Source organism: Notothenia rossii, assembly GCF_949606895.1.
Source record: "Notothenia rossii genome assembly, chromosome: 5".
In the NCBI taxonomy this organism is placed as follows: domain Eukaryota; kingdom Metazoa; phylum Chordata; class Actinopteri; order Perciformes; family Nototheniidae; genus Notothenia; species Notothenia rossii.
Window position 1 is genome coordinate 39370570 of NC_136903.1, and position 25865 is coordinate 39396434.

The following is a 25865-nucleotide window of genomic DNA, read 5'->3' on the forward strand; positions in this document are numbered from 1 at the left end:
GAAAGCGCACAGGTTACTCTTTAGTTACTGTTATAAAGGGTTTCTCTCTCAGAAAAGGAGTTTTTTATCTGAGTGATTCAAACGTCTTTCACTCCCAAAGAGGAGAGGTCACTTGGTGTGTGAATTATCTGCCTAAATCATAACCAGTAGTTTCTGTGAGGTTGGCGATGCTTCAGACAGAACTTCTATTTGCAACGTGGTAATCGCTGTAATTGCCATATGCAACACATACACATACACATACACATACACATACACATACACACACTACCTCACCAACTCATTATAACTGTAATGACATTGAGTGAAATGATGATGAGCTTCCTTGGCTTCAGTCTATACCAAGTAATCCCTTTTGCAATACATTACTGACTGGAGTGATGCATGTTTCTGCTGAACTCAAACATGCCATGTCATATTTCGAAGTTAACGGAGCGCAGCCATGACAGCAGAACAACATGATGGGGAGGATGGTGATAATGAGAATTATGATGGTGATGATAAAAACAGGTTAGTAGTTGAAGCAGGTTACTCAGACATCTGTTTCGCTTTATGGAATGTGTATTAATCTGCCTTTTAAGACGATTTATGAATAGGGGGACCCCGAAAACTATTTTATAAATTATTTGAATCACTGACACCTGTAAGCTTCCTTTACGGAGCAAGGTTTTATTTACAATAAATATACTATTACAGCGTATATGAAAATGACAGTACAAAATGACGACCTCAGGTTCAAAATAAATATGCTAGTATTTGTTCTGCAATGACACACGCAAATGAAAATATTGCACGTTTCTTAACCACATGACAGAATGATGGTAATGAACTAGCTCATATAATCATCTGTTGCTGGTGCACAAATAAAATAAAAAATTACTCAATACTTTACAAGAGATATTTTTATTAACTCATTTGTTGGGTGGAATCTAGAGAGATGGTGATGAGTTACATCATGGCACACGTTTGGGATGGAGGTCGGCGAGTGAGGTGTCTGACTGGAATTATAATCAAATAGTTAAAGAGTGTAGATTAATTGTCTCATTTTACCCGTCATGATAGGCAGCAGTTTATCTTGGCATCCCTTCCTCTCTTCACTAGTAAGGCACAGGGTGGGGCTCAGAGGAGCAGGCTGAGGTATTATTGGCAAGCAGAGAAAGCCGAGCAGAAGCAGTGACGGCCGATGGTTGATAGAAAGAGCTTTGATATTATATTTGGTATTGTAATGTTGCTGTCACAACTGTTATCTTGGCAATTTATCATCTCTGCTCTCGTCCATCCCAACCCGGGCCCTGGGGCAGTCTGACTCTCGGTCCAGGACTGCGCTCAGACCCATGAAGCCAGCTTAGGGCTGCACCTGCACTTCATCGTTCACTGCAGGCACTCCTGACCAAGGCAAGGACAACTCTATTGGACACACATAGTCTTTGGATTCATCTGGCCGCCTCCTCCTGAGATGAGTCAAGTTAGTGAAGCCCAACTTCTTTGTCTGCAAATAAAAGAGAAGAAAAAAGGACATGACGTTCAATCTTCAGTGTTGGGAAAATACTGAATGTACTCTTCTAATATCAGAGTAGCACATGATAACAAAGAACCTACGTAGCTGTGTACGTAACAGGATGTATGACTACTGTTAGAAATTAAAATCAATGTTTTATGGCATAATTTAGTTTAAACATACTGTCAGTTTAAAAGCTGTTTTATTCTGAAAAAACCCAGAAGTTCTCGCACAATCTTAATGCCAAGCTTTTATTCTGAAAATCCTTCATCTCCGGTTAGCATTTAGCATGTGGCTAATATTACGTTTTCTAGAAATGACACGGAGTGTTGCACACCAAAACGTACTGATTTTAACACTACATCTATAGACGTCGAGATATTATTATTGCTGAATATTAAATGAAGGTACAGTTTATTTTAATACGTTTTGTTCACAGACGTGGGTAGCATATGACGACATCCGGAGCTACCGTAAATGATAACTGCCGTAAAGTACTTTGAGTTCTAAAAATAACTATTACAGCCGTTTAAAAGTCATTAAATAAAAAGTTAGGAAAGAGATAAGGAGGAGAAAAGGCGTGTGGAAGTAAGCAATGTATGTAAAATGTCGAAATCCTCTGTTTAACGCGATCTCGGACATTGAATACTAGTGATGGCAAAATGAAGCTTTGAATGAAGCGTCGAACCACTTGGACAATTGTGTCGGAAATAGGTTCATTTCTCGAAGCTTCAGTTACAGCGACCTCTCCTGGCGAAGTGCAAGGCTGCAGTGGGTTTAACGTATCTTTGCCTTGAAAAATATTCGATACACACACACACACTAAGACTGAATATCATGTTCTATTTGCAATTAAAGATTGATAATAGTGTGTATTGGGTTATTGAGAAGAGACTAGAGAGTGCTTGAAATTTTTTGGGGCAGAGAGGGCCTTTTATCAGTTATTAAAGTATTAAAGTTGAAAAGCGTAACCATTCCGAGCTTTGAACCAGCTGCTCAAAGGATATCGTCGCATCCTGGCCGCCGGCTCTATCCACTGGGCTATCAATTCCTTCGACCATTGAAGTGTTTTTATATTAGTCATTGTCTTTTTGTTCACAACTTCTCCACATTTCGAAGTGTTTCACGAGCCAGAACGACCTATTTTTCTTCCTGGCTTGCTCTATAATGATCCAATTCAAATGCAATGCCAACAACAACTCAACAGCAACAATGCAAACTACGACAACAACCCACACATTGCGCATTGTTTAGAGCGGTTATAAAGTGTTGAAGCGCTCAAATTTGAAACTGTTTCAACTTATCACCTGTCAGAATCGAGACGAGGCAGTGCATTGAATCACCTGATTGGACGGTGAACCAGTGAGTTGATTCATTCAGGAAATGAAGCAGTTGCTGGTTCGGACGTCACATGTCACGTGATTTGAAGCAAGCTTCGAAGCACTGCTTCTATGGAATAGGAAGTCCAGGGTTGAAGCTCCGTTCGAAGCTTCAGTGTCAAACTGCCATCACTATTGAATACTGAGGTGGCCGACCCCCTCCTCCACAGCACGGAAGAGGATAAAAGGGGACGGCTGAGCACAGCGTGGCCTCTCTCCTTCGCTGCTGCCACATCAGAGACAACGCAAGCTTTTGTCTCTTCATTACCTTATGCTTGTTCTATTACCACGTTACTTAATTAAAGTACCCATTTGAACCTTTTCAGAGACTCCATGCGTCTGGATCGGACATTGTACTTCAAACAACACCTTGAAGAAGTCAAGGCCAAGGTAACATCAAGGGTCGCGCTGATCTGCCGCCTCGCTGGAACAACCTGGGGAGCCTGCGCTAAGTCGATTATCGACCCAAGCCCTGGTCTTCTCTGCAGCGGAATACTGGGCCCCAGCCTGGAGCAGAAGCCCTCACACAAGTAAGGTTGACGTGGTCATCAACAACGCCCTCAGGATTATAACTGGATGCTTGAAGCCTACCCCGGTGTCCTTCTTGCCAGTCCTCGCGGGAATAGCACCGGCCGGCCACCGACGGGAGGCTGCCACCCTCGCCCTGGCCAGGAACGCCCAAAAGCATGAATGGCACATCCTGCATAACACGACAACGAGAGCAGCGCCTCTAAGTAGGCTCAAGTCCCGCCTCCCCTTCAACAAGGCAGCACAAGAGATTCTCAATTCCACCTCTGAGGACCTCTCCAGAGATTTATGGTTGGCGGCTGCTTGGAGGCAGGAGTGGGAGCTAGCCGGGCCCTCCCGCATTCATCACTACATCTGGGACCCAGGAGATGGCGCCATAGGAGGAGACGACCTACCACGCCGGCAATGGACCACACTAAACCGTCTACGAATTGGGGTCGGTCGCTTCAAAACATCAATGAAGAAGAGGGGCCTGGCAAACAGTGCTGCATGCGAGTGCGGTAACCCTGAACAGACTGCCGAACATATAATAACCACCTGCCCTTTATATAGATCACCCTCGGAAGCCAGCCTCTTCGACGTAGGACCAGAGATGCGGGCATGGCTACACGACACCGAGTTGGACCTCTGACGTTACATGAAAGAAGAGACTCCATTAGTCTCGTTATTTTAAGTATCTTTCCTTGGAGCGAGAGGAGCATCACAGTTTTCTTCACTACATAGAAGAAGCTCATGAGACAATGTGTTCAACACATGATAGCTATGTTCAACGATTAAACATGATGACACAGCCCCTAGGCCTAGGGAGATAGGCGTATGACTGTAGAGAGATAGGCATATGACTGTCATGCTTATTGCTTACGCAGGCCTTAGCTAATCTCAACCAAGGTCTGTATACTGCTTTGAACCAGTATCTCATCTTGTAACACTCTCTATAAGGCATGTCAAGGACTCTATTCCGAGAACTATTTGTCCCATGCAACCTCTGTGTGTGATGACTACTTCCATTCTTGCAAGGATAATAAATACATGTATCCTTATATTGATGCTAAAGCCGGTGACGAGTGATATTTCTCTAACATTCACACACAGCACTACACACTTTGAATTTAACCGTCATAGAATTGGAAGCAGTGGGAAGATACTTTAAAGTGCCTGGGAATCAGTGTGGGGGTCCAGCGCACCTCTCAAGATTACAGTCCACAGTCCGTACTTGGTCTGACTATCCGGTGCCCAAGCCAAGTCCCTACAGACTTAAACATTTACTGTACATAGTACAGTATATGTGAATACATGTATATGTATATAACTACTTTATATATTCTTTTATTCTTTTTCATTGAAATATCTGTACATATTTTCACTCTGTGTTGCATAAAGGGGCAATAGCTCTGTATCGTAAAGATTCTAATAATTGTTGAACTTCGGAACTCGGGACTTAGCTGAAACCAAAAAGCTAAATGGAGACGAAACGTTGGAATTAAATTCACGCAAATGAATTCTAATGTTGCTCTATGTCTGCGATTTTTTTTTTATTCCATATTTTATCCATTCCATTGCAATGTAAATACTGTTATACTTATATTTTACTATATTTTTCATTATTTTAAATATTTGTTCTAGTTCTCTATCTGTGTTTTGATTGTTGTTTTACTTTTATGTATGCACCACGACACCTAGTCAAATTCCTCGTAAGTGTAAACCTACCTGGTAATAAACCTGTTTCTGATTCTGATCTCATGTTCGCGTTCATTGTATCCTCACTCAAGAACAAGACCCCGGGATACTTGAACTCCTTCACTCGGGGTAAGAACTCATTCCCTACTGTCAAGTCCATCGGTTTCCAACTGAGAACCATGGCCTCAGATTTGGAGCTGTTTATCCTCACACTCAGCTGCGAGTGCCAGTGAGATGAAGCCATCAGAATCACGTCATCTGCAAAAAGCAGCGATGCAACCCTTAACCAATCCAACTTCAGCCCCCCTCCCCCACGACTACACCTTGAAATCCTGGCCATGAATATCACAGCATGATTGGTGACAAATACTTACTGTGTAAATGCTTTTTTACATGGTAAATATTAATAATTGGCATAATTTGTACATTAATATGTGAATTATTTGGATTTTAAAAATAATAAGGAATTGAATTCTAATGGGATTATAGAGGAAGATTGACAGCAGAAATCTGTATGTTTCATGTATCCACAGTGGTGTTGATTCAGTGATCCCAGGCTTTTATAAATGTGTCCTCTCACTGTTTAATGCCACTGTAATTTGATCACGAAACACACACATAGTCTTAGATCAGTGTTCATGCTTCTCTTCAGCCCCTCTGCTGTGGCTCCCTGTAACTTTGACGTGGAAATAAATAACGGCTATTTTGATTTTTTTGCAAAGTGGACAATATTTTGAAAGGATCATATTCTACAATAAAATGTAAAGGTTTTAACTCAAATGCATCACATCCTACCTCGTCTAAGCCCTGGCACATGTTGTCTTTGAACCACTGCTGATATTGTTGTTGCTCATTGGAGCAAGGCGGTTAACAGTCGGAGAATACACAAACAAATTATTTATTAAATATGACAGCATCTTTTCTTGACTTAGAAAACAAACGGGAAATTGTTCAGAGTGTTATGTCTCTCTTGGTAAAGACCATAGAACACAGCAACATGAGAAAAGAAACACATTGAGGACATTAGTCCACTCACCTGAGTCTGAATCAGTGAATAATACTGAACGAACAGCGCTGTTATGAAGATACTGTTGACAGCTGTATGTGGCGGAGCCATAATTAAATCCAAACTGAACTATCCATATATTTACTCTTTTTATGTTTCAAATGTACTCTTGCAACTATGTGTTTTTGTATTTGCAAGTTGTCCATTTAAAAAAAAAAATGTATTAGTCATGTGCAGAAGAACAGGCCTGCAGAGTTCAGTTTTTTTTCTCAAGTATGCCTACACATGCGAGTGTATTTTTCTCCTCCTTAAAAGAATAAGGTATTTTCTTTTGTAATAAAACTAGTAAGTTAAATTGCACAGAAGAAACACACAATAACAGTTTTCTTTATTGTCATTCTATAAATTCATAAACAAACTATAGTTTTTCTTGGTATATTAAAACTTTACATAAAACATAATAAACTGTTCTCAAATTATTTTGTTACTGTTCCAGAACATTTTGAATTGGTGGAAGAGGGGGCCGAATGGCAGTTGGTAGTAAAGATTGCTGAGCCCTGTCTTAGAGGTTTTTCTCTCCAAGTGTCCAAGTTCAGGATTGGATCAACATTGTTGTGTTATGGTGGATTATTCTGCACAGAAAGACCCACAGTGGAGGGTTTAAAGCACTCGCATACATGAAAGTAAGTCTGTGATAGCAGAGAATGCTGTCAGAGGCTTAAAAAAACTTTAGAGGCTCGGCGCTTCAACTGTGATGACACACCCAGGTCTTACCTCAGATTAAAGTGCCTTTTTTCAGCATGCAGGAAGAGCGGGGCAAGTTCTTCATTTTCCATTCCAAACTGTAAACTGTTGCTCGAACATGCATTATATTACCTTGACTTTAGCTGTGATGCTGAGTGGGGTGTTCCCTGTTGCCTCCGTGTACACCTTCTTCTCGAGATGAGCCTCTGCTCCCACCAGGTTGTTAAAGTTGGTTGTTAGGTGGCGTCTCAGCAGTGTTTTCTCCGGTGGGATGTTTAGCAGCATGGCCAGCGTTTCTGGGTTGAACCGAGACTCCAACATCTAGAGTAAAGACATACTTAGGAGGCTTTCTGGAGCATTTCCTTAAACTACAAACAAGTGATATTGTGCACTCACTAGCAGCCCTCCATGCACGCCACTGCCCCTCAGGTTCGGAGCGTACTCTGCCAGGTCCACAGATCTTAACCACTCCATGACTCGGTGGTTGGACCACTGGACAACCTCACTTGGAGCCAACTGGTTCTGTAAAACACACACACACACACACACACACACACACACACACACACACACACACACACACACACACACACACACACACACACACACACACACAGACAGACAGACAGACAGACAGACAGACAGACAGACAGACAGACAGACAGACAGACAGACAGACAGACAGACAGACAGACAGACAGACAGACAGACAGACAGACAGACAGACACACACACACACACACACACCAACAAATATGCTCAAATTTAACAAAACAAATGAACAAGTAGAATAAACACTGTAAATTAATATTTCAAAAATATCATTTAATAAAAGTTTAAAGTCTTGATTGACAGCCAGAGTTGTGTTGTTTCCAAACAACACAACTCTCACACAGCAAACAAACCTACCTGATTGCTGGGCCTGCGTTTGAGGCAGTTGGAATTGAACTTGTTGAGATGAAGAACATGAATGGCACTCTTGAGGCTGAGGTGATGCAGCTGGCTGGTCACTTTAAGGAATAACAATTCATTCTGAAAAGAAAAGAAGAAGTACAACAAAGAAAACAGACAAAGAGCATTTAGTCTCAGTATAAAAGTTACTGGTATGTCAACTTTAATCCATAACACAAACATGTGTTTCAAATCCTTCTGTTATCCAGAAAATAAACCAGAATTTGATGAATCCTGGTTTACCTTTAAAGCAATGTGCCAATCAGCTGTTATTCGATCAAACATTTGATGAATATTGAAAAACATACCACAGTGAGGAACTGCAGCATCTGCCCATCAACTCTTCCTTCATTAAACTGGTCTTTGTATTGAGGAAGCCCGATGTCATCAAGCCAACCTTTGAAACATAAAATATTCTTCTTTAATGTAAGGCAACTTCAGATAAATATTTTATTATGAGTGTGTGTTGTAAGTGCGTACGAGTGACCCAGATGTAATCGAGCTCTGCAGACTTATCAGGCTGTTTGCTGCTGATCGTCTTGATGGCCAATTGGAGCTTTTTCCTGTGGAGCGGATTCTTTATCGCCGGCTCCTGGAGACACAGCGACGGAAAACATGTCTTCACCTTTTGAGGGATACTTAAAAGTAGCAATACTAAATTGTTTAAATATTCTGTTCCAAGAAAAAGTCCTGCATTAAAAATATGACTTAAGTAAAAGTACACAAGTATTAGCATCAATATATACTTATATATATAAGTAGTTAGAGCTTTTTAAAATAACTTTATATACTGCTGCTGGATATCTTAACGATTATTATAAGTCAATGTTTATTTAACAGATCATTCATATTTTGTGTTAGCTAATATTCTGAATATGTAAAGTAATTCAAGCAAAAATGAGTTGGAGTATAATGTAGCATAAAATAAAAATACCCAGTAAAAGTACATCTACCTCAAAATTGTACTTAAGTAGGGCACTTGAGAAAAGGTACTTCGTAATTTTCAATCATTGAATATTCATTATTAATGATTTATTATTGTGTTTTTTTTATTCTTTATTTTACCTTTACTTTACCAGGATAGGTCTCATTGAGATACAAATCTATTTTCTAAGAGAGTCCTGGCCCAAGATAACTGAACACAATCACAATCATAACCCAATCACAGTCAGAACAAGACCAGCCAAAGCATTTACAGACCCAGCAGCCTGCTTCAGGGTCATTTATGGCGCGTTTCCACTGCAGCGAGGAGCTCGCTTTAAGCGTGCCGAGCCGTGCGGGGCCCGTTTTTGGTTGCGCTTCCACTTGGCCTAGTTTTGGCCCGGGGCTACTTTTTCACCTTTTTTCTGGCCCGACTAAATCGTGGCTCTATCGAGGCCAACAAACAGGGCTGAGTCGGGCTATGTTTGCTAAACTAGAGAGAGAATCGCTGTCAAGGGGGCTACAAAAACAACAAGATGAACATATTTGACCGTGATTTAATTGTAATACACGTTTCAAAATGATGCCGAAGTAACAACATACTAATACCGGTTAGTAAAAACCATGAATTAATGCTTTGACAAGTCTGCAGACAAGACGGCAGGCGAAAAACCTTTTAAAATGCGTGATCTTCTTATTATAGACACATGCATTTCCAAACATTTGGTCTACCTACGCTGTAAAATGTATTATCTCTTCGATTTACACACGGCATCTCTGTCTGTCCGTCCTGGGAGAGGGATCCCTCCTCTGTCGCTCTCCCTGAGGTTTTCTCCCATCTTCCCCTTTAAACTGTGGGTTTTTCTCCAGAGGTTTTTCATTGTACGATGTGAGGGTCTAAGGACAGAGGGTGTCGTTTTCTCATACTAATATTCTGCACAAACTGTGCTGTTGTATTTGCTGTAAAGTGTCTTTACTGTAGGGTATTTTTATTATATGTACAGCACTTTGGCTCGACCAAAAATCGTTTAAAAATGTGCTATATAAATAAAACCTCTATTTGATTTGTTGTCTAAATGGAGATCGGCTAAGCTAACGCAATATAGGCTATACGCTCCGACCGTCCACACTCACAACGGCCTATACAGACATAAATAAACCAGCGACTGTATTCACCATGACACAGACAGTCAGTGGTTTGTACTTGTTTAACTGTTGTCTAGTTTCTGAACAGATATGAGGAGCATGAGTGCAAACAGCTAACGGCTGATGTTGTTTTTTCTGGGGTGCTCACGGGTGCTCATTGAAGATGATGTCACGGCTCCGCCTACACTGTGTTACTATAGTTACTGCCCCAGCTCCTAAACTGTAATGGAAGCGCAGCATTAAAGTGAGCCGGGCCTAATAAGGCCCTACCAAACCGAGCGAGGCCTGCAGTGGAAACACGCCATTAGAGTCGCTTTGAGTCTGTTTACAGAAACCAGCTGTTAACGCTATCAATGTGAGCCAATTTAGACACTTAAGTATTACAGGAATGCACCACATCATAAAACATAAAAATGTGTTCTTTATATATAAAAACGAAATACATGTAGTGGAGTAAAAGTACAATGTTTGCCACTGAAATGTAGGAGAGAAAATAAAATGGTAAAGTACTAGTATTTTAAAGACATGCTTAAGTACAGTACTTGAGTAAATGCACTTAGTTACATTCTACCACTGCTGAAATCCTAAAGATTCACCTGATAAAGAAAAAAATGAGAGTGTCACAATTTTAGTTTTGTCTGTCTAGCTGTGGTTTTATTTTTGAAATCCTGTTCTCGATGTCTCTTGTCTTCCTTCCTGTGTTTGCCCTCCTGTGTCTGATTGTCTGATTGTGTTCACCTGTTGCCCTTGTGTTTCTGCCTCCCCCTTTCCTGTCACCCTCTATGTTTGTCACTGTCGGGTTTTTTCTGGATGCTACCTCGTGCTACCTGTTTATAGATTCATGGTTTTTGTCTTGTTTTTAATTGTCAACAGCTTTTTGTAATTAAAGCTCGTCTTTTGTTACACTCTGAATCCCGCTTCTCCTCAAACTGCATTTGAGTCCTAATAATCCCGAATCCCGACAGAGAGTGAATGAACTAATTATGATCCTGGTGACATAGAAACAGAGGCTGGGGGTCTAAGGTGAGCAATCTGAACGTGATAAAGACAGTAAGCATCATGGATCAGCCAGGTAGAAGCGAAACAGATTTGACAGGCTGAATGGAAGATTATTTGTGAGGTAGACCAACAGATCCAGACAGATGCATTAATTATGAAAAATGCAGCATATACAGTAGTTGGTCAGCATGTGTGTGTGTGTCTGTCAGTGTACCTTCTCTATGCCTTGTATGGTGGCAGACAGTAGAGTATCACCACTGGTGACCCAATGGCAAGCAAGGACGCCATACTGGCCGAGTCCAATTTCCTCAAGCCAGTCACATACCTGCTCTTTGCTCCACTTACAAAAAGGCATCTTCAGATCTCTGACATGAAAAAAAGATCAACAGAGAACAGAGAATCATGTTTAAAGATTAGACTAATGGACCTGGAGCCACATACAGTTTTAAAGTGTAGGACTCAAGCTAATATTAGCCGTTTTCTGTTCCAAAAAAAAGCCCACAATGGAGTGTGTAGCGGAGTGCTCACTTTATGAAACATTAAGAGGAACTTCCCAAACATTGAGAGTAGAGGCTTCCAGTGCTCCCCTGTCTTAGAGTGATACACATTTGAAAGAAAAGCTGTTGTGTGAATGTTATTGGTTATCCAGGCTTCCTTGCATCTCTAGAAACAGCTGAACAATATCTGAAAGAGGGCAGAGCCTAAGCCCAGGATTTCATTAAACATATCTAGACAATATCACTGCTGTTGTATGACAGATTAGCTGTGCCCCCTCAACTTTTTCACCATGAACACCTACCGGAATATGCTTGCTCTCACACTTTGTCTGAATGAGTTCACTGCTCGGTTTGACAGCACCAGGTGTAGATGTAGGGAGATCAAATTCACACACTCACCGGGAGCAACATCCAGTGTCTGTCCGGATGATCTGCTCGATGAAAGTGGCTTTTTGCTCTTTGTTATGAAGGACAACTTACAGACACGAAAAAAAAAAGTGAAAATATTTTCACTTGGTTGTGCTGCAAAAAAGGCGAGTGTGGGAAAAAGACCCCGGCGGTCAGAAGAAGACGCTATGTGAACATGGAGCCTTACTGGAGGGCTATGGGGCTTAACAGGTTAATAACTTTTCATCCTCAAGGTCTTTAGAAGGCACTGACCAAATTTGAAACTGACAGATTAAAACTGTCTGAGGTGTTTTCTTTGTATACTGGCTGAAAAAGTCAAACAAATACGCCAAAAAATCACACTAAATAAAAAGATTCGAACTGGCCGAATTCTTGTTGGTTTTAGAGAATGAATACCGTATCAGTGATACAGAAAATCTGATCAAGCGTACTGTTTTATGTTATTGTTATTTTAAAGGAAGTTACATTGTACATACTTTTTTCACTTTTTCCTCCCCCTACTAAGTGTGTATTTAGTTTTATTATACAGTATAATAGTCTTCTCTGTGTATTTCTCCACATTGGCTCTCAAAAAAAAAAACTACAAATTTGCATGGAGCATACATCAATAATGTGCTATATTTTTTTATCAGTATGATGTACGTGCATATGAAGTGCGGTAAAATTACTTCCAACTCTGATTTCCCCACTTCGGTCGTTTTTGTGACTGATTTGCTAAAGTGTGTTTTAAAATGCTTGTATAATGCAGCTTTAACATATTCTCAGTCTGTTGGTACATATCCCAAATAATAATAACAAATTGATTCAAGTGTTAGACCCAAATGCAGTTCTTGAGTATAACATTAAAATCTGCAGCATCAAGTTTAAAGTTTAAGAACTGCAGAATGTGCAATTGTTAAGTTAGAATTAAATTGGAGGCACAGATTTGCAGTACCCATTACTTTAATCAGGGAAGAGATGGAGTACTCGAGTCCTGGACTCGAGTGCTGCTCTTTTCCAATGTGGAAGCAGAATGTGTGAAAGCATACAGCACGATGCAGGGTGTGTCTCTAGACATCTTTAGACTGGAATAGGGGGGCCCAGTACGTGAACTCGCCTCGCATGTGTACACGCCAGGATAGAGGACATCAGACTCCAGGAAAAATTGCTCGAGTCCAAGTCAGAGCGTCAATGTACAAGTCGAGTCCAGTCATCGTGGGGAAAAAAATTCACGAGTCCGAGTCCGAGTCCGAATCCAAGTCATCGTGCGCGAGAATTCATGAGTCCAAGTCCGAGTCCCGAAAATCGGCACTCGAGTCCGAGTCCAGGACTCGAGTACTCCATCTCTGACGGACTCGAGCAAGTTTTCTCTGGAATCTGATGTCCTCTATCCTGGCATGTGCACCTGTGAGGCGAGTTCACGTACTGGGCCCCGCTATTCCAGTCTAAAGATGTCTAGAGACACACCCCGCATCGTGCTGTATGCTTTCACACATTCTGCTTCCACATTGGAAAAGAGCTACGCAAAATGCTCGTTATGTGGAAACAATATTGAAGAGAAGGCTCCGTAACACATTACTCTAAGGATCGAGTTCAGACATATAGGCTTCACTATCATCAGAGTAACGTGATATAATCAATAAATAAAGATTCAGCCAATAACAGGAAAGGACATGGCTACTTAACATGCAGAATGACGTCATTTTGCATGCTAAGTAGCCATGTGCTTTCTGGGGCTCAATCTTTATCGGTAAACCGATTTAACCAGTAAAAGTTCCTTCAAAATAAGAGTCCCGATCTTATTATTATTATCAAAATAAAAGTGCAAAGCGAAAACTTTACCATAGGAAAATATTGGCATACACATATAATCACTTCTCTAAAAGGTAACTCATTTTAAATATAGTTAGACATATTAAAGGTAATTTACAATAATAATAATAATAATAATAATATTAGTAATAAGCTTTATATTTGTATAGCACCTATTACAAGAATTGTAGCCAAACTGGCTTAACAGCAGTTCAATAGACAGATTAGTATAACATGACAGGATAAAAGCAATGTAGAGGAGCAGCTACATTTCAACACATATATCCACGAACGTTAATACATGAAGAGTTGTGACTCGGACTTGACTTGGACTCTTCTTAGGTGACTCGGACTTGGACTCGGACTCGAACACAGGTAATGATGACTCGGACTCGACTCGGACACTCCTTGGGTGACTCGGACTTGGACTCTACTACGACTCTCCCTTGGTGACTCGGACTTGGACTCGAAGAGTGGTGACTCGAGAGTGACTTGGACTCGTGAATTGGTGAATTGAATACAACACTGAATCAGGGGTTTTATTTGAGTCAAGCCAGCTAAGTCAAAGAAACCCTGGCTCTGTTTAACAGGCTTGTTAAACTTGTGTACCTCCTTCCAAACATACACAATGGATCAGCCTTATTTGTTTTTACTTGCTTCTCAGGGATCCATGAAAAAAAAATCTATATACTGTATGTAAATATGTGTTATACCGTGGGTTCCCTGAACGGGCCAGTCTTGGTCCAGCTGTAGCTCGGAAACCCCCCCTCTTGAGCTCTCCCAGCTCGGGGTCGTGACCCTGGGCAGGACTGCCTGATTGGCTGTGACGTATCCTGGGGACAACAGAAACACTATGTTTTAGGGACAATATATCCCTGAAGGTCACATCTGTGTGTGGTGTCTGTATGTATACTGTATGTGTGTATATATCTAACAGAGAAGTCTTTAAAACATACTTCCCCCAGAGTTTCCTAATGCCTCTCTGACTCTTCCTGTTCTCTGGTGAGACAGGAGATTGCTGTCCAGAGTCCACTCCAGAGGAAAGGGGGGACTGATCTGACAGAACACACTCCTTAAGTTTTTCTGGTTGATCTGCCAGACAAAAACACAAAAAAGAACAATGACCCTAGAGTTCAAACCACACTATACCATATGGTTTTCCTGTTTTTCCTGTAAGAGAAAACAGGAAAACCATATGGTATAGTGTGGTTTGAAATATGTTGATTATTTAATGACATCTTAAAGAAGCGTAATTAAATAATCAACAGATTGGAAACGCTAATACTGTAAAGCTGCACATTCATAGTTTTGATATTTATAGTAGTGTATGGTAAACAATTTGGCAGATTCCACTGATTCAGGAAGTGTTGTAGTCTTCTTTATGTTTGGTTTCTTTGTAAGAGAGATCTGATAAACACAAAAAACACTTCCTGTCATGCACCAAACAGCAGGAAGGTTGGTAAGAGACAATGCATGCAACCCCTAAATGTTACTTTATATCTGATGGGATTTGGAAACATGATATAAAATATTTCAATTGATCGATTGATGACCAATAAAGTTTTTCTGAATGATCCTAGCCTGCACATTCAGTATCCATCATTAGATGTTATTATGTTAAACAGAAATGTATGCATCCTTTCTTTGTTAATACAATAATGCATTTAAGAACTGACGAACACTGGGGTTCAGATGCAATACCCACCAACATCACAGTGGTCATGTTTTCCGGGGGATCCTGTGGCAGAAGAGACACAGTAAGTGAAGTGAAAAAAGCAGGCAGAAATATTGCAATACAAGTCTACAACAATATGTGCAGAAACACAATATACCATTTTTTTTATTTCATTTTTCTCCAAAACAAATGTTGTCATCACATCACTTTTGGGGGAAATACATAACGGAGGATACATCAGTGTCCAGGTCAGGAGACAGAGGAGTGTGCAGTGTTGCAAAAAGTGTCAACTTGAATTGCAAATTGGGTGCAGAGCCGTCAATGTGTTTCGAGTTTTGGAGATTTGAGCTGAAGTTGTGCGCTTTGAGTATCAGTTTAAATAATGATACTTTATGTGTAAATTAAAACTATAGGCACTTGCTTGATTTGCTTTTCCTGGGAGTGAAAGTACGCTTAGTGAAGCAACGTTGGAAGTCAGGTTGCATCTTTGTTTATTTACTGTGGATGTCTAAGCTATTTTAACTGCATACAACCTCATGCTTGAACTCCTCGCCATCTCGCAGCCCTCTGAATCCACTGCTTCGAGTTCTGTTCATGAGTGATGAAGAAGTCCTTTAATCCCAATTTTGAGTTGCTTGAAGCCTTTTTATAAAAATAACTGACTGGAAAATATTATGTCAGTCAGACAACTCACGTGTTTCTTTAACATGTTTATTAAAAGCAGCATATAGTTGAGTTTGGCGACTAGGCTCGGGTCTCATCACTCCACAGATATACATAGCACGATGAGTGATGATTAAATAACTAACCCCCAGAGCCTACAGGTGGAAGCTGGGGTGGTGGTGGGGCAGGCAAGCAGCAGCGACGTGGAAGTAGCTGCAGCAAAGCAGCATCAAGCAATGCATAGAGAGATCAGGGGCCTCATTTATAAAGGGATATACGCTAAAAAAAATGGCGTACGGCAGTTTCTACGCAATGTTTGCGATTTATAAAATACTAACTTGACGGGAAAACGTGCGGTCCTCCAGGCAAACTCTAACCCATGCGTGCGCACTAAGCACAAAAACGGGAGAGACGAGAAACTGCGACACCGTTGGCAGAAGGAAGAATGGAGAGAAATATGTGGAAATAATACCATAAATAGAATGTTACCTCTCATTTATCATATATGAAGAATTCATTTTCGAACATTGATTAAAGCGAATCTTAAAATGATTTAACAAACTCCTGTTTGAGACTCCTCAGTGCATACAAAAACATAACTGGGAGAAATAAATAAATACGGATTTGTTATTTAAAACCACCTCGAATATATTGTGTTAATGTTATGAAATGTTTTCTCATAAATGATGCGGTAAGCAGGAGGACAGAATTACGTCTAAGCTGACGTCGTTTTGCATTTCTATAGGTTGTAGAGACGAGCATGGTTTTATATATGTTTAATCGTGTTTTATGCCGTTCGCCGCCTACTTGATAAGTCGCTCGTAAAACACAGGAGGTATGGAAACTAAGAACACCATATGTGGTAAATTGTACAGCTAATATAACACAACACATGAGTTGTATTTCCTTTAACTGGTGGATATAGAGTTGCTGCGGAGGGGGGGGGGGGGGGGGTTGAGATGCACAGGCTGCAGTGGAGACGCTGCGCACAGCTGATCGACAGCTGGGACACAAACCACCAAATACAAAAACATAATTCAGATCCACTCATCATGAGTCCACTCCGGAGGGATTCCCCGATCATTTCTTACAGTTTCTCACCAAGGGGGGGTCTCCTGTCCCCGGTACAAACACACTGCCTGAGGAAGGCTATGTGTATTTTATTTGTCATTATAACCTTTTTCGGACCACTTATTTATTTATTTTGGTGACGATCCGACCTCCATGCTGCTACTCTGGTTCAAACTGCATCCACCAAACAATATGATTTATCTCGAACTCCCCAAAATGACCAAAATCTGACAAGGTGTGAGATTTTTTTTTTTAGCTGTTCTGTCGTCATTTCCTTTGATCTTCTCCATGCAGTCAGTCAAAATGAATGAATTTCTAGGGCGTTTCTTTGACTATTTATAGGAAAATATGGGCGTTACGTGAAGCCCGCAAAAGCTGCACCGAATTTCGAGTCGGTTGTGTTTCATAAAGGGAAACCGGCGTAGGAAGTGCCGTACGCACTTTCCTCCCCAGTACGCAATGTTTGGTGAATCGAAAAGTGGCGGAAGATGCATGGACCTATTTTTCGGATTTCTACTACGGAAGCAACCTTCCCACGTCAATCCTACGCACGACGTTATACATGAGGCCCCTGGCATGTTAAATAGAGCGGCATATTCAGGAGACTCTGTTTGGTTGGTTGTAGAGTGGCAAGGGGCGTTATGTATGAATTATAATGAAGTGCTCGAGTTGACTGCCTGAACTAGCTCGCAGGCTTCGCTCCATTTGTCAAAAGAGCAAAACGATTATTTATAATCAGAGCATTAATTGATTTAATTTATGCAAGTAGTAGGAAGGAAGCAGTAGGAGCAAAGTTAGTTGAGTTGATTTATTCAATATTAAATTAGCTTTCTTACTACATTAAAGGGTCTCTCCAAGGACACATCTCCCCTTTAGCCTCAGTAGTATTTTAATTTGGTGGATTTAATTGCACTGCAAGAGAGTTACCAAAATTGAGGCAAAGTCAAATTAGTATGTAGTTCTTAGAGCAGTGAAAAATTATGTTTGAAAAATAGCAACTTTTCCGAAAACAACAAGCTTTTTAAAAAAATAAATAAGTGTCTTTATTGGAGGTGCTGGCACGGACGTAGGACAAGAGGTGGAGCTGAGATTGGCAGAGTGGAAGCTGCTAAGATATGAGCATGCAGATGCAAAAGACTTGAGGAGACGAAGACAGATGACCTGCTAACAGAGGCCGCCAAAATGAGAAGGAGATTGTGATCCCTTTGGCCGGTCTTGGATTCTTCAATGAGGAAATATCTGGTAGTCAGAACAGCGGTTCCACATTGTATTTCCAAAGTCTTAATCACATTTTGAGTCCGCTTAGATCACTTGTACATTTTTTTTATTGTTCTTGCATACGGCTCAATGTCAAACTTACTCTGACAGACTCGACTCTCAAAACCTTTCATTGAAACATTTTCTTTTTTCAGAAGTAGAAAATACTGAATTTTCCAAAACTGTATGATTTAAAGATGTATCAGTGATGAATGGAGAAACTCACTGAGACCGTAGTCCTCCTGCTGGAAGCAGTGGACTGGAGACAGATACTCTTCTTCTCCCTCTCTGTCGCCATGCTTCCTGGCTCTCTGCTCTCTCTTATTTATCATGAGTTTCCCCGGCAGAGTCTGGTACTTGCTCAGCTCCATGTGAGGATTCTGAAGAGTATATAACAAAACCAGTGTGTTATTTGTCTGGTCTAGAACCACATCTCAAATAAATGACCCAAATGTCTGTGAAAGTATAGTAACAGAAGTGAACTATTCTTTCATGCAAGATCTCACAATTCACTGATCCCTGCTTCGAAAACAAAGATACTATGTTATTCTGGTATTTATCTGCTTCAGCTATGGGATGTTTTAAGCGTATTGAACTGATTTGAGGTATAACCCCTTTATATTTCCATCAAGGCTGGGCATTCTCATTTAAACGTCTTAAAGCCTTTGATTTGTTACATGGAAACATCTGGGAGGCAGCCATGATACCGAGCACAACTGTCCCTTCAAGTGGGGATTGGCCCTTTCTGTGTGTGTGTGTGTGTGTGTGTGTGTGTGTGTGTGTGTGTGTGTGTGTGTGTGTGTGTGTGTATATAGTCAAATATTGGCTCAGATCAGTCTCAAAATAAATAAATGCTGACAGAAGGATAAACAAATGCCATTTGCGTAAAACCGCTTTTTGAGAGTGAATCTGATTTTTGAGACTCCCCTGACGTCGCTAGATTCACAAATGCATTTTTCTAAATAGGGGAGTGTCTGTAGCCAATCAGATGTCTGCTTCATTTTAAGCTGATCACATGATTGCGTCCCCACGAGGGGTGTGCCATTGAACCACTTCGGCATTAGAGTAACTCTGCTGACTGCCTCATGGACTAATAAAGAGAAACATGCACACACACGTACAACTCTGAGTTAGCAGATCAGCATTCACGCAATCACAGATTAAAAGAACATGAATGTTTATTCTTTATTTATATGTATCTCAATAAATATATCTATATAAATATATAGTTTATATTAATGCAATAGTCTTTCTTTGATGATAGCTTCATTATCTTGTAGAGCTGCCACAAAAGGTATGGTGGTTCAAAAAAGGCTCATCTATGAATAAACCAACCTTTTGTAATGATCCACTCTGCAATTCTTCAAGACTGCTGGAAAGCAACCTGCGTTGATGCCTTGAAAGTTAGAAAATAATAAATGGATGCCACCATATCACTTATTGATTTTCATATATTATGATGACTGTCTAGACTTTGAGTCCATTGAAAGCAAACAGCACGCTGTTAAATAAACAAACATAAAAAGCTTCTACTCACCATGACCAATTACAAAAGCTTGTTTCCCCAGTGGACACCAGTGTTGTGTCCATAGAGTCATGGATACTACAACAAATGGCACACAAAGGTTCAGATTAAAGGGATTACATTACATTACATGTCAATTTTTAGACGCTTTTATCCAAAGCGACTTACATACATTCAGTACTGTGGGCAACCCCCACAGGAGCAATTTGGGGTGAAGTGTCACAGGGACACAACGACATGCTGACTGCAGTGGGACTCGAACTTGCTACACCCTGATTCAAAGTTCAGCGCACTATTCACTGACACACGGCCTCCCAGGATAGATTGGAGGTTTTAAAATGTGTAGTTATTTAGTGTATCACCTCCAGCAGAGTGATTGAAACTAGATATGGGTGGGTGGAAAAGGCCCCCCTTGATTTATGAGGACGATATATTTAGAATGTTTTCACCAGTGGCGTTTTCTCCTGGAGGTCAAGGGAAGCCAGGCTTTCCCTGTTTTTTTGGATTGTAGTTGTAATTTTAATAAATAAATAAAAACACTTTGTTTAGTTTCGGAAATTCTTTGTTGTTTGTTGCTGCCGGCCCGTCTCTCCCCCATTCTCATTGAGTATTTCACAAAGAGTGAAACAGCGCCCTTCTAGATGTTATGGTGAAACAGTAGATTGCACTCTCTGTTGCGAGAGGAGGCCAGCCGAAATTTGCTTCCCTTGGTGACATTTTTTTGAGGGATTGACCAATCAGATGAGGCTCACGTCATGCCCCTGCCAACCTGTGATTGGTCAGGGCCATGCCAAGAGAAGCCAGAGGCGGCTGGCTTCCCTTGCCTCACAATCCAATCAAATCGTATCAACTTAGTGGTGCAGTGACGCGTCCCAAAAAGCGGAAGTAAGCTGCGCTCGGTTTCCCTCGACAAAATAGCAATGGGATTTCTCAATAGGATTTTGGAAAATAGCTCGAAAAAAGGTCAGTGGAAAACGAACCTGTTAGGTAAATGCACGTTTTGTTCAGTCGGATAATATCCACATGTCTACCCTACTTTTATAATTTTCGACTCATAAATCTAATCGATAGAAGATAGATAGCGTCACTGCACCACTCTCACCGCCGTTAGAAAGTAGCAAGCAACTGAAGCAAGTGCAATTATGGAGGGTAGAGATTCGGAGTATTTAATCAAAAATAATTGTACTAAACTTCCGCTGCAGCAGCAACAACAAATAAAATCTGATGACAGGCCAATGCCCAAACTGGAGCTGTGTACAGCGAGGAACAAAGGAGCGAATCGGACGTAAAACGTTAAAGGTCTCCTGATTTAGTTCGTGAATGAATGCTTATTAGAGTTTCGGCTGGAGAGTGCGTACGGACCTGTCGGTCAGATAACAGGCGTGTGTAAGTCCTGCATCTGTATGATACAAATGTGTGTAGAATGATACCGGGCGCTGTAATCACTCATCTGGTTACGTTATTACATTAACCACCACACCCCCCCCCACCCCAAAAGAAAGGACGTATTATTGGCTTCCCCACACTTTTTCCCCACGCCACGCTACTGGTTTTCACTGCTTGTCCTTGACATCAAACAGCCTTTTCAGTCCTACAACAAGAGCTGCGTTCACACCGGAGTACTTTTCCCACTTTAGTTCCGATATAGTTCCGAAATGTCGCGTTCACACCAAAAAGAGCCGGAACTAAAATGTGTTAATGAGAACCTTTTTACCCCCTTAGAGAGCAGGGACTCTCATGCGGCTCGCTTGTGAGAAAAGAGCTATATTTCTGATTGGCTAGGCGGATTGCAAACCACGCCCCGTAAAACTCAAAAAAAGTGTTGTGAAGCCACCATTTTATTAGCATTATTAGCATTAGCATTAGCCCAGCGCAGAAACGCAGAGAGACTAACTTATGGCAACACAAAATAAAACATGGGAGTGGTGGAGATGAGGAGGTGTCGGCGTTCTGGCGATTTACTCGGAAGGCTTCAGTAGAAGCTGCTGGGAGTCCCAGCAGCTTCTACTGAAGCAAGTCCCCAACAACCGGGGACTTCCATTCGATCTGTACTTAGTTAATCAGAACTAAAGAGTTCTGATGAACTAAGTTCTCATGAAACTTTGTGGGAAAAGTACTGCGGTGTGAATGCGCCTAAGGCTGCAGTTCCCCATCAGGGCTGTGTGATGGTGAGGTAAAGCAGTGAACATTGTTTAAATATGTGTACACTTGAACTTTTTTAGAAGGACCTTTTCCTTTTAAACAACATTACATGTCATTTAGCTGACCCTTTTATGCAAAGCAACAAGCAAACACTTTCAATTCCTACAGGAGCAATTAGAGGTTTAGTATCTTGCTCTGATCTGGAGGGACTGGGGATCACTGACCCTCTGATTCCAAGCCACAGCCACTCCTTTTATAAGTGAGACACGTTTCATCCACAGCATTACATTGCTGAGCTCCTGTGCTCTAGCTGTCTGTTTCTCTTAATTAGTGGAGTGCTGACCGCCATCTATGCTAGGTAAAACACTGAAATGGATAAGCAACTTGTGAGATGTTTGCTGCATGTGTATTTTGTGTGTTTATACCTAGAATCAAATCCTCTCTGGTAGGGGGAAGAAGATAGCACAAATGGAGAAGATGACAGCGATGACATCTATGCAAAGGCAAAACACAATTTAGTTCATTTACTTTTGTAAATGTGTAGGGGGGTCCATTTTCAGAAAGCTGTTTTACAGGACATGAATCCTGTAGGATGATATGCAAAGTGCAATGAATGTAGGTTGGAAAAAGGTTTATACTTGATCATCTTACCTGTGACCTGACAATATCAGAGTGTGCTTTATGTGTGAAGGCTCTGACTCCTGAACTGCCACTCAGATCCTCATCACTACTCCCTGGTTAAACACAAACTTGATACATAAAAAAACACAAAGAAAACCTGTATCTTACATTGTACTTCATCCAAACCTCATATTGCATAAGAGAAAATTATGTAATTCTTACCCTGTGTGAGTGCCATGACTTCCCTCATCTTTCTGTATTGGCCAAGCAGAATGTTCAGCTCCTCTATACGTCGCTCCTGTTAACAGCAATACACACATACATTATATAAATCAAGTAAAATAAGGGGACCAATTTTTTTTCTTCAAAATAACTTTTAAACGGAACATTAAAGAAATATTTGTCATGGTAATAGTGGTAAACCTAGTTGAATTTACCTTTTCATCATTTGAAGCTAACAAAGACTCCATCCCAACCTTCAGCCTCTGGTATTCTTGGTCTAACAAAGCAAAAAAGGAGGGGTGAAAATTACATTTTGGGACTCGCAGTAAGCACAAGTCTCTGTAATTTAGGGCATCTGACCTGATGGGAGCCTGTCGGATGTTGGCAACAGACATGACTGCCATGCTAATGTGAATAAACAGGCAAAACAAATGCATAGTGACAGCACAACTGGCCACACACAATCACCTTTGACACACACACTGTACATTTTCACAGTGATAGAATTGTTGCTGTGTATTGCTTCAATGCAAATACCAACAACCTGAGTAATCCTGTGGAATCCTAAAGGAAATATCTACACAAAATAAGCTCTTAAAATATTGTCACAAAACACACAAACAGACACAGCTGAACCACATGACATTTCATATCCTTTCAAATGCAAAAACACATCTTAAAAAGGAACTAAAACAATCTTACACTATAGCTTTGAAGGAGCTTTGAAGATTAATCTTGGGATACAAATTAAGAACAAAATCCAAACCTACAGCTACAGCAATTATGAGGAGGGGGGTGTTAACGTAAAAGATGCAATTGATGGCATTGTGGTAAAAAATATAAACCTTTTTGCAGACAGCAACACTGGGGTTTGTGTGTGGTTCTGCCGCAGCGAGAGAGATTGACAGCACTGTGTAATGTCACCTCAACTAAATATGCAGAGCTTTTCTATGGTCTAAATTCACAATTAGTCAGGATTAGTCTGGTAAAGCCTTAATAAGTAGCATTAATAAGTAGCATTTCTAATTTGATAAGTAAGCATTTCTAATTTGATTTAAAATATGCCACTGTCTGGACAGTAGCCATTGTATAAGTGCGACAAAATCCTCTATGTATTTATTCATTCCATGTTGCACTACTCAACACTCATAAAACTATTGGAAAATCATGTTAAGCAGACCGGTTTGAAAGGATTGAGAGACTTATCGACGTTGGTTTAATGAAACAGGAAAGTTTACTACAACCAACACAAAATTAAACCAAACACTCCACCACCATAAACCTAATGATGAGGCTAAAAGGCTTAAACATGTTTATGTTCTGGATTTGTTTAGATTTGAACTGATATCACATAAAACGATCAACAACATTATACTGAATAATTGTATGTAACCAACTAACATATCTTGACAAAATGATTGTTACATGGCTTATAAGCAGAGCAGTTAGGTTGAAAATGAGACCAGCTAAAACAGCACACCATGCCTTACATTTGTTCATCAGCTGCTTGATATACTCCTCCTCTACAGTAGGCAAAGAGTCAGATACAAGTCAAGCAAAGGAAAGAGACATGTTGATTAGATGATTCAGTAATGTGGCTGACAAATGTGATTGGTCAGTCAGCTGTGTACCTCTCTCTGTGTTTTCGTCAGCTGTGCCGCCTCTTGCCATCAGTTGTGTCTGCAGACATTCGATCTCAGCGTCTTTGGAGGCCAGGAGTTGCTGCAGCTCTGATATGTCGGCCTGTGGAGAAAGAGTACACGTATATGTACTGTAGTAGTATTTCAGGTTTCATTTATAGGTTGATGTCATTTATGTGAGAGCCACATCGAGTCAAGTAGAATAAAATGGGATTTGTCAAATCTTTGGGCTGATTTAATTTCAAAGCATGGTTAGCTGTTAATAATGTATGCATCTCCTCAAAACCCACTACTACACAATGGGACAAAAAAACAGGTACTGAATGATTCCACATTCAATCAAGGTAGGGCTAGAACTCTGAAAGCTCAGATAGGACTTTACAAACCCTGTGCTAAAATCCCCATTCCAACAACAAGGCAAATAGGAGCAAGAAGACAAGCAGCAGGAAAGGAGGAAGAGGGGGCACCTGTGCACTGTGGCAGCTCTCCTCCCACTGCTGCTTCTCCAGCTGCATGTGCTCCACTTTCAGCTGCAGACTGGACAGCTGGCTCATGAGCGACTGGTAACACACATGAAGAGAGTAAGAGATAGAGCTTGACAGAGCAGAGACACAGGAAGAGGATGTGACGGATGAGAAGAGATGAGATGAGGAGAATACAAAGGAGAGTGAAGAGAAAGAGCTGCAGAGAGTGGTTCGTAGATACAGAAGAGGAAAGGAGAGGAGGAAGGGAGCACTGGCAGTTTGCAATTTGCAACAACAAACAATGTGTTTAGGGATAATTACCCCTTAAACCCTATTGGCTCACAGTTATAAAGCCTTGGAGTGCAACCAAACTAAGTTCACCTCATCAGTTACAGAACAGACTTCAGGTTTAGCAAATATATCTATGTCAGGTGTTCTTGTGGAAAAATTGAGAATAAAATGATGCTACTCGACTGTGACCTTGATACTTTCAGTAAGAGTTCCACATTACATACAGGGTAAGGTACTAAAACATATAACCTATATGTATATACTGTATGTGTAACAGCTGGCTGATCATAAAGATTTGAGGATTTGGTTTTACATGTTGGTTTAAAATGTACCTTTGTGGCTTTTATTTTTCTCTCATACTGGCCCTTCTCGCCCTGCAAATCCTCCACTTCTCTCTTCAGCTGCTTTACCTCTTGAAGCAAATCCTGTAGAAAAAATAAAATACAGCCTTGTTTACAAAAACACTTCTGAACTGTCCACAAGCCAACAAGGGAGGAAATGAAAACATCAGGTGACAATCAGTGTGGTTATAGAGGTCCCTAGGACTGAACTGAAGTGGTTAATAGATAAAAACATCATCCTCCGGAAAAAGATACCTCAACGTGCAGCAAACAGGAGAAGGATACACCTAAGGAAGCAGAACCAGACTAAAGCTGTCGAGCCTGCACACCAAAACATACTGTTAAATGACATGTACAGTAACATGACCCATCCACTTGGTCATTGTAGGAGGAAATGGACAGATGTCA

The 25865-nt window shown here is 40.8% G+C and overlaps 1 protein-coding gene across 1 annotated transcript in view; it reads right to left on the reverse strand.

The window, feature by feature from the left end:
- Positions 1-887: 887 nt before the first annotated feature.
- ppfibp2b (PPFIA binding protein 2b) overlaps positions 888-25865 on the reverse strand; it is a 172310-nt gene continuing 147332 nt past the window's right edge. The window contains exons 8-27 of the mRNA XM_079682416.1: positions 25449-25541; positions 24829-24921; positions 24353-24464; positions 22937-22998; positions 22722-22797; positions 22530-22612; positions 22304-22371; positions 19749-19814; positions 19547-19607; positions 18438-18591; positions 15251-15283; positions 14502-14637; positions 14259-14378; positions 11064-11214; positions 8264-8375; positions 8092-8180; positions 7742-7864; positions 7229-7354; positions 6965-7153; positions 888-1489 (exon numbers count right to left, since the gene is read on the reverse strand). Coding sequence (XP_079538542.1) covers positions 1346-1489; positions 6965-7153; positions 7229-7354; positions 7742-7864; positions 8092-8180; positions 8264-8375; positions 11064-11214; positions 14259-14378; positions 14502-14637; positions 15251-15283; positions 18438-18591; positions 19547-19607; positions 19749-19814; positions 22304-22371; positions 22530-22612; positions 22722-22797; positions 22937-22998; positions 24353-24464; positions 24829-24921; positions 25449-25541 — 2091 coding nt within the window. The 3' untranslated portion in view covers positions 888-1345. The remainder of the gene's footprint in view (positions 1490-6964; positions 7154-7228; positions 7355-7741; positions 7865-8091; positions 8181-8263; positions 8376-11063; positions 11215-14258; positions 14379-14501; positions 14638-15250; positions 15284-18437; positions 18592-19546; positions 19608-19748; positions 19815-22303; positions 22372-22529; positions 22613-22721; positions 22798-22936; positions 22999-24352; positions 24465-24828; positions 24922-25448; positions 25542-25865) is intronic.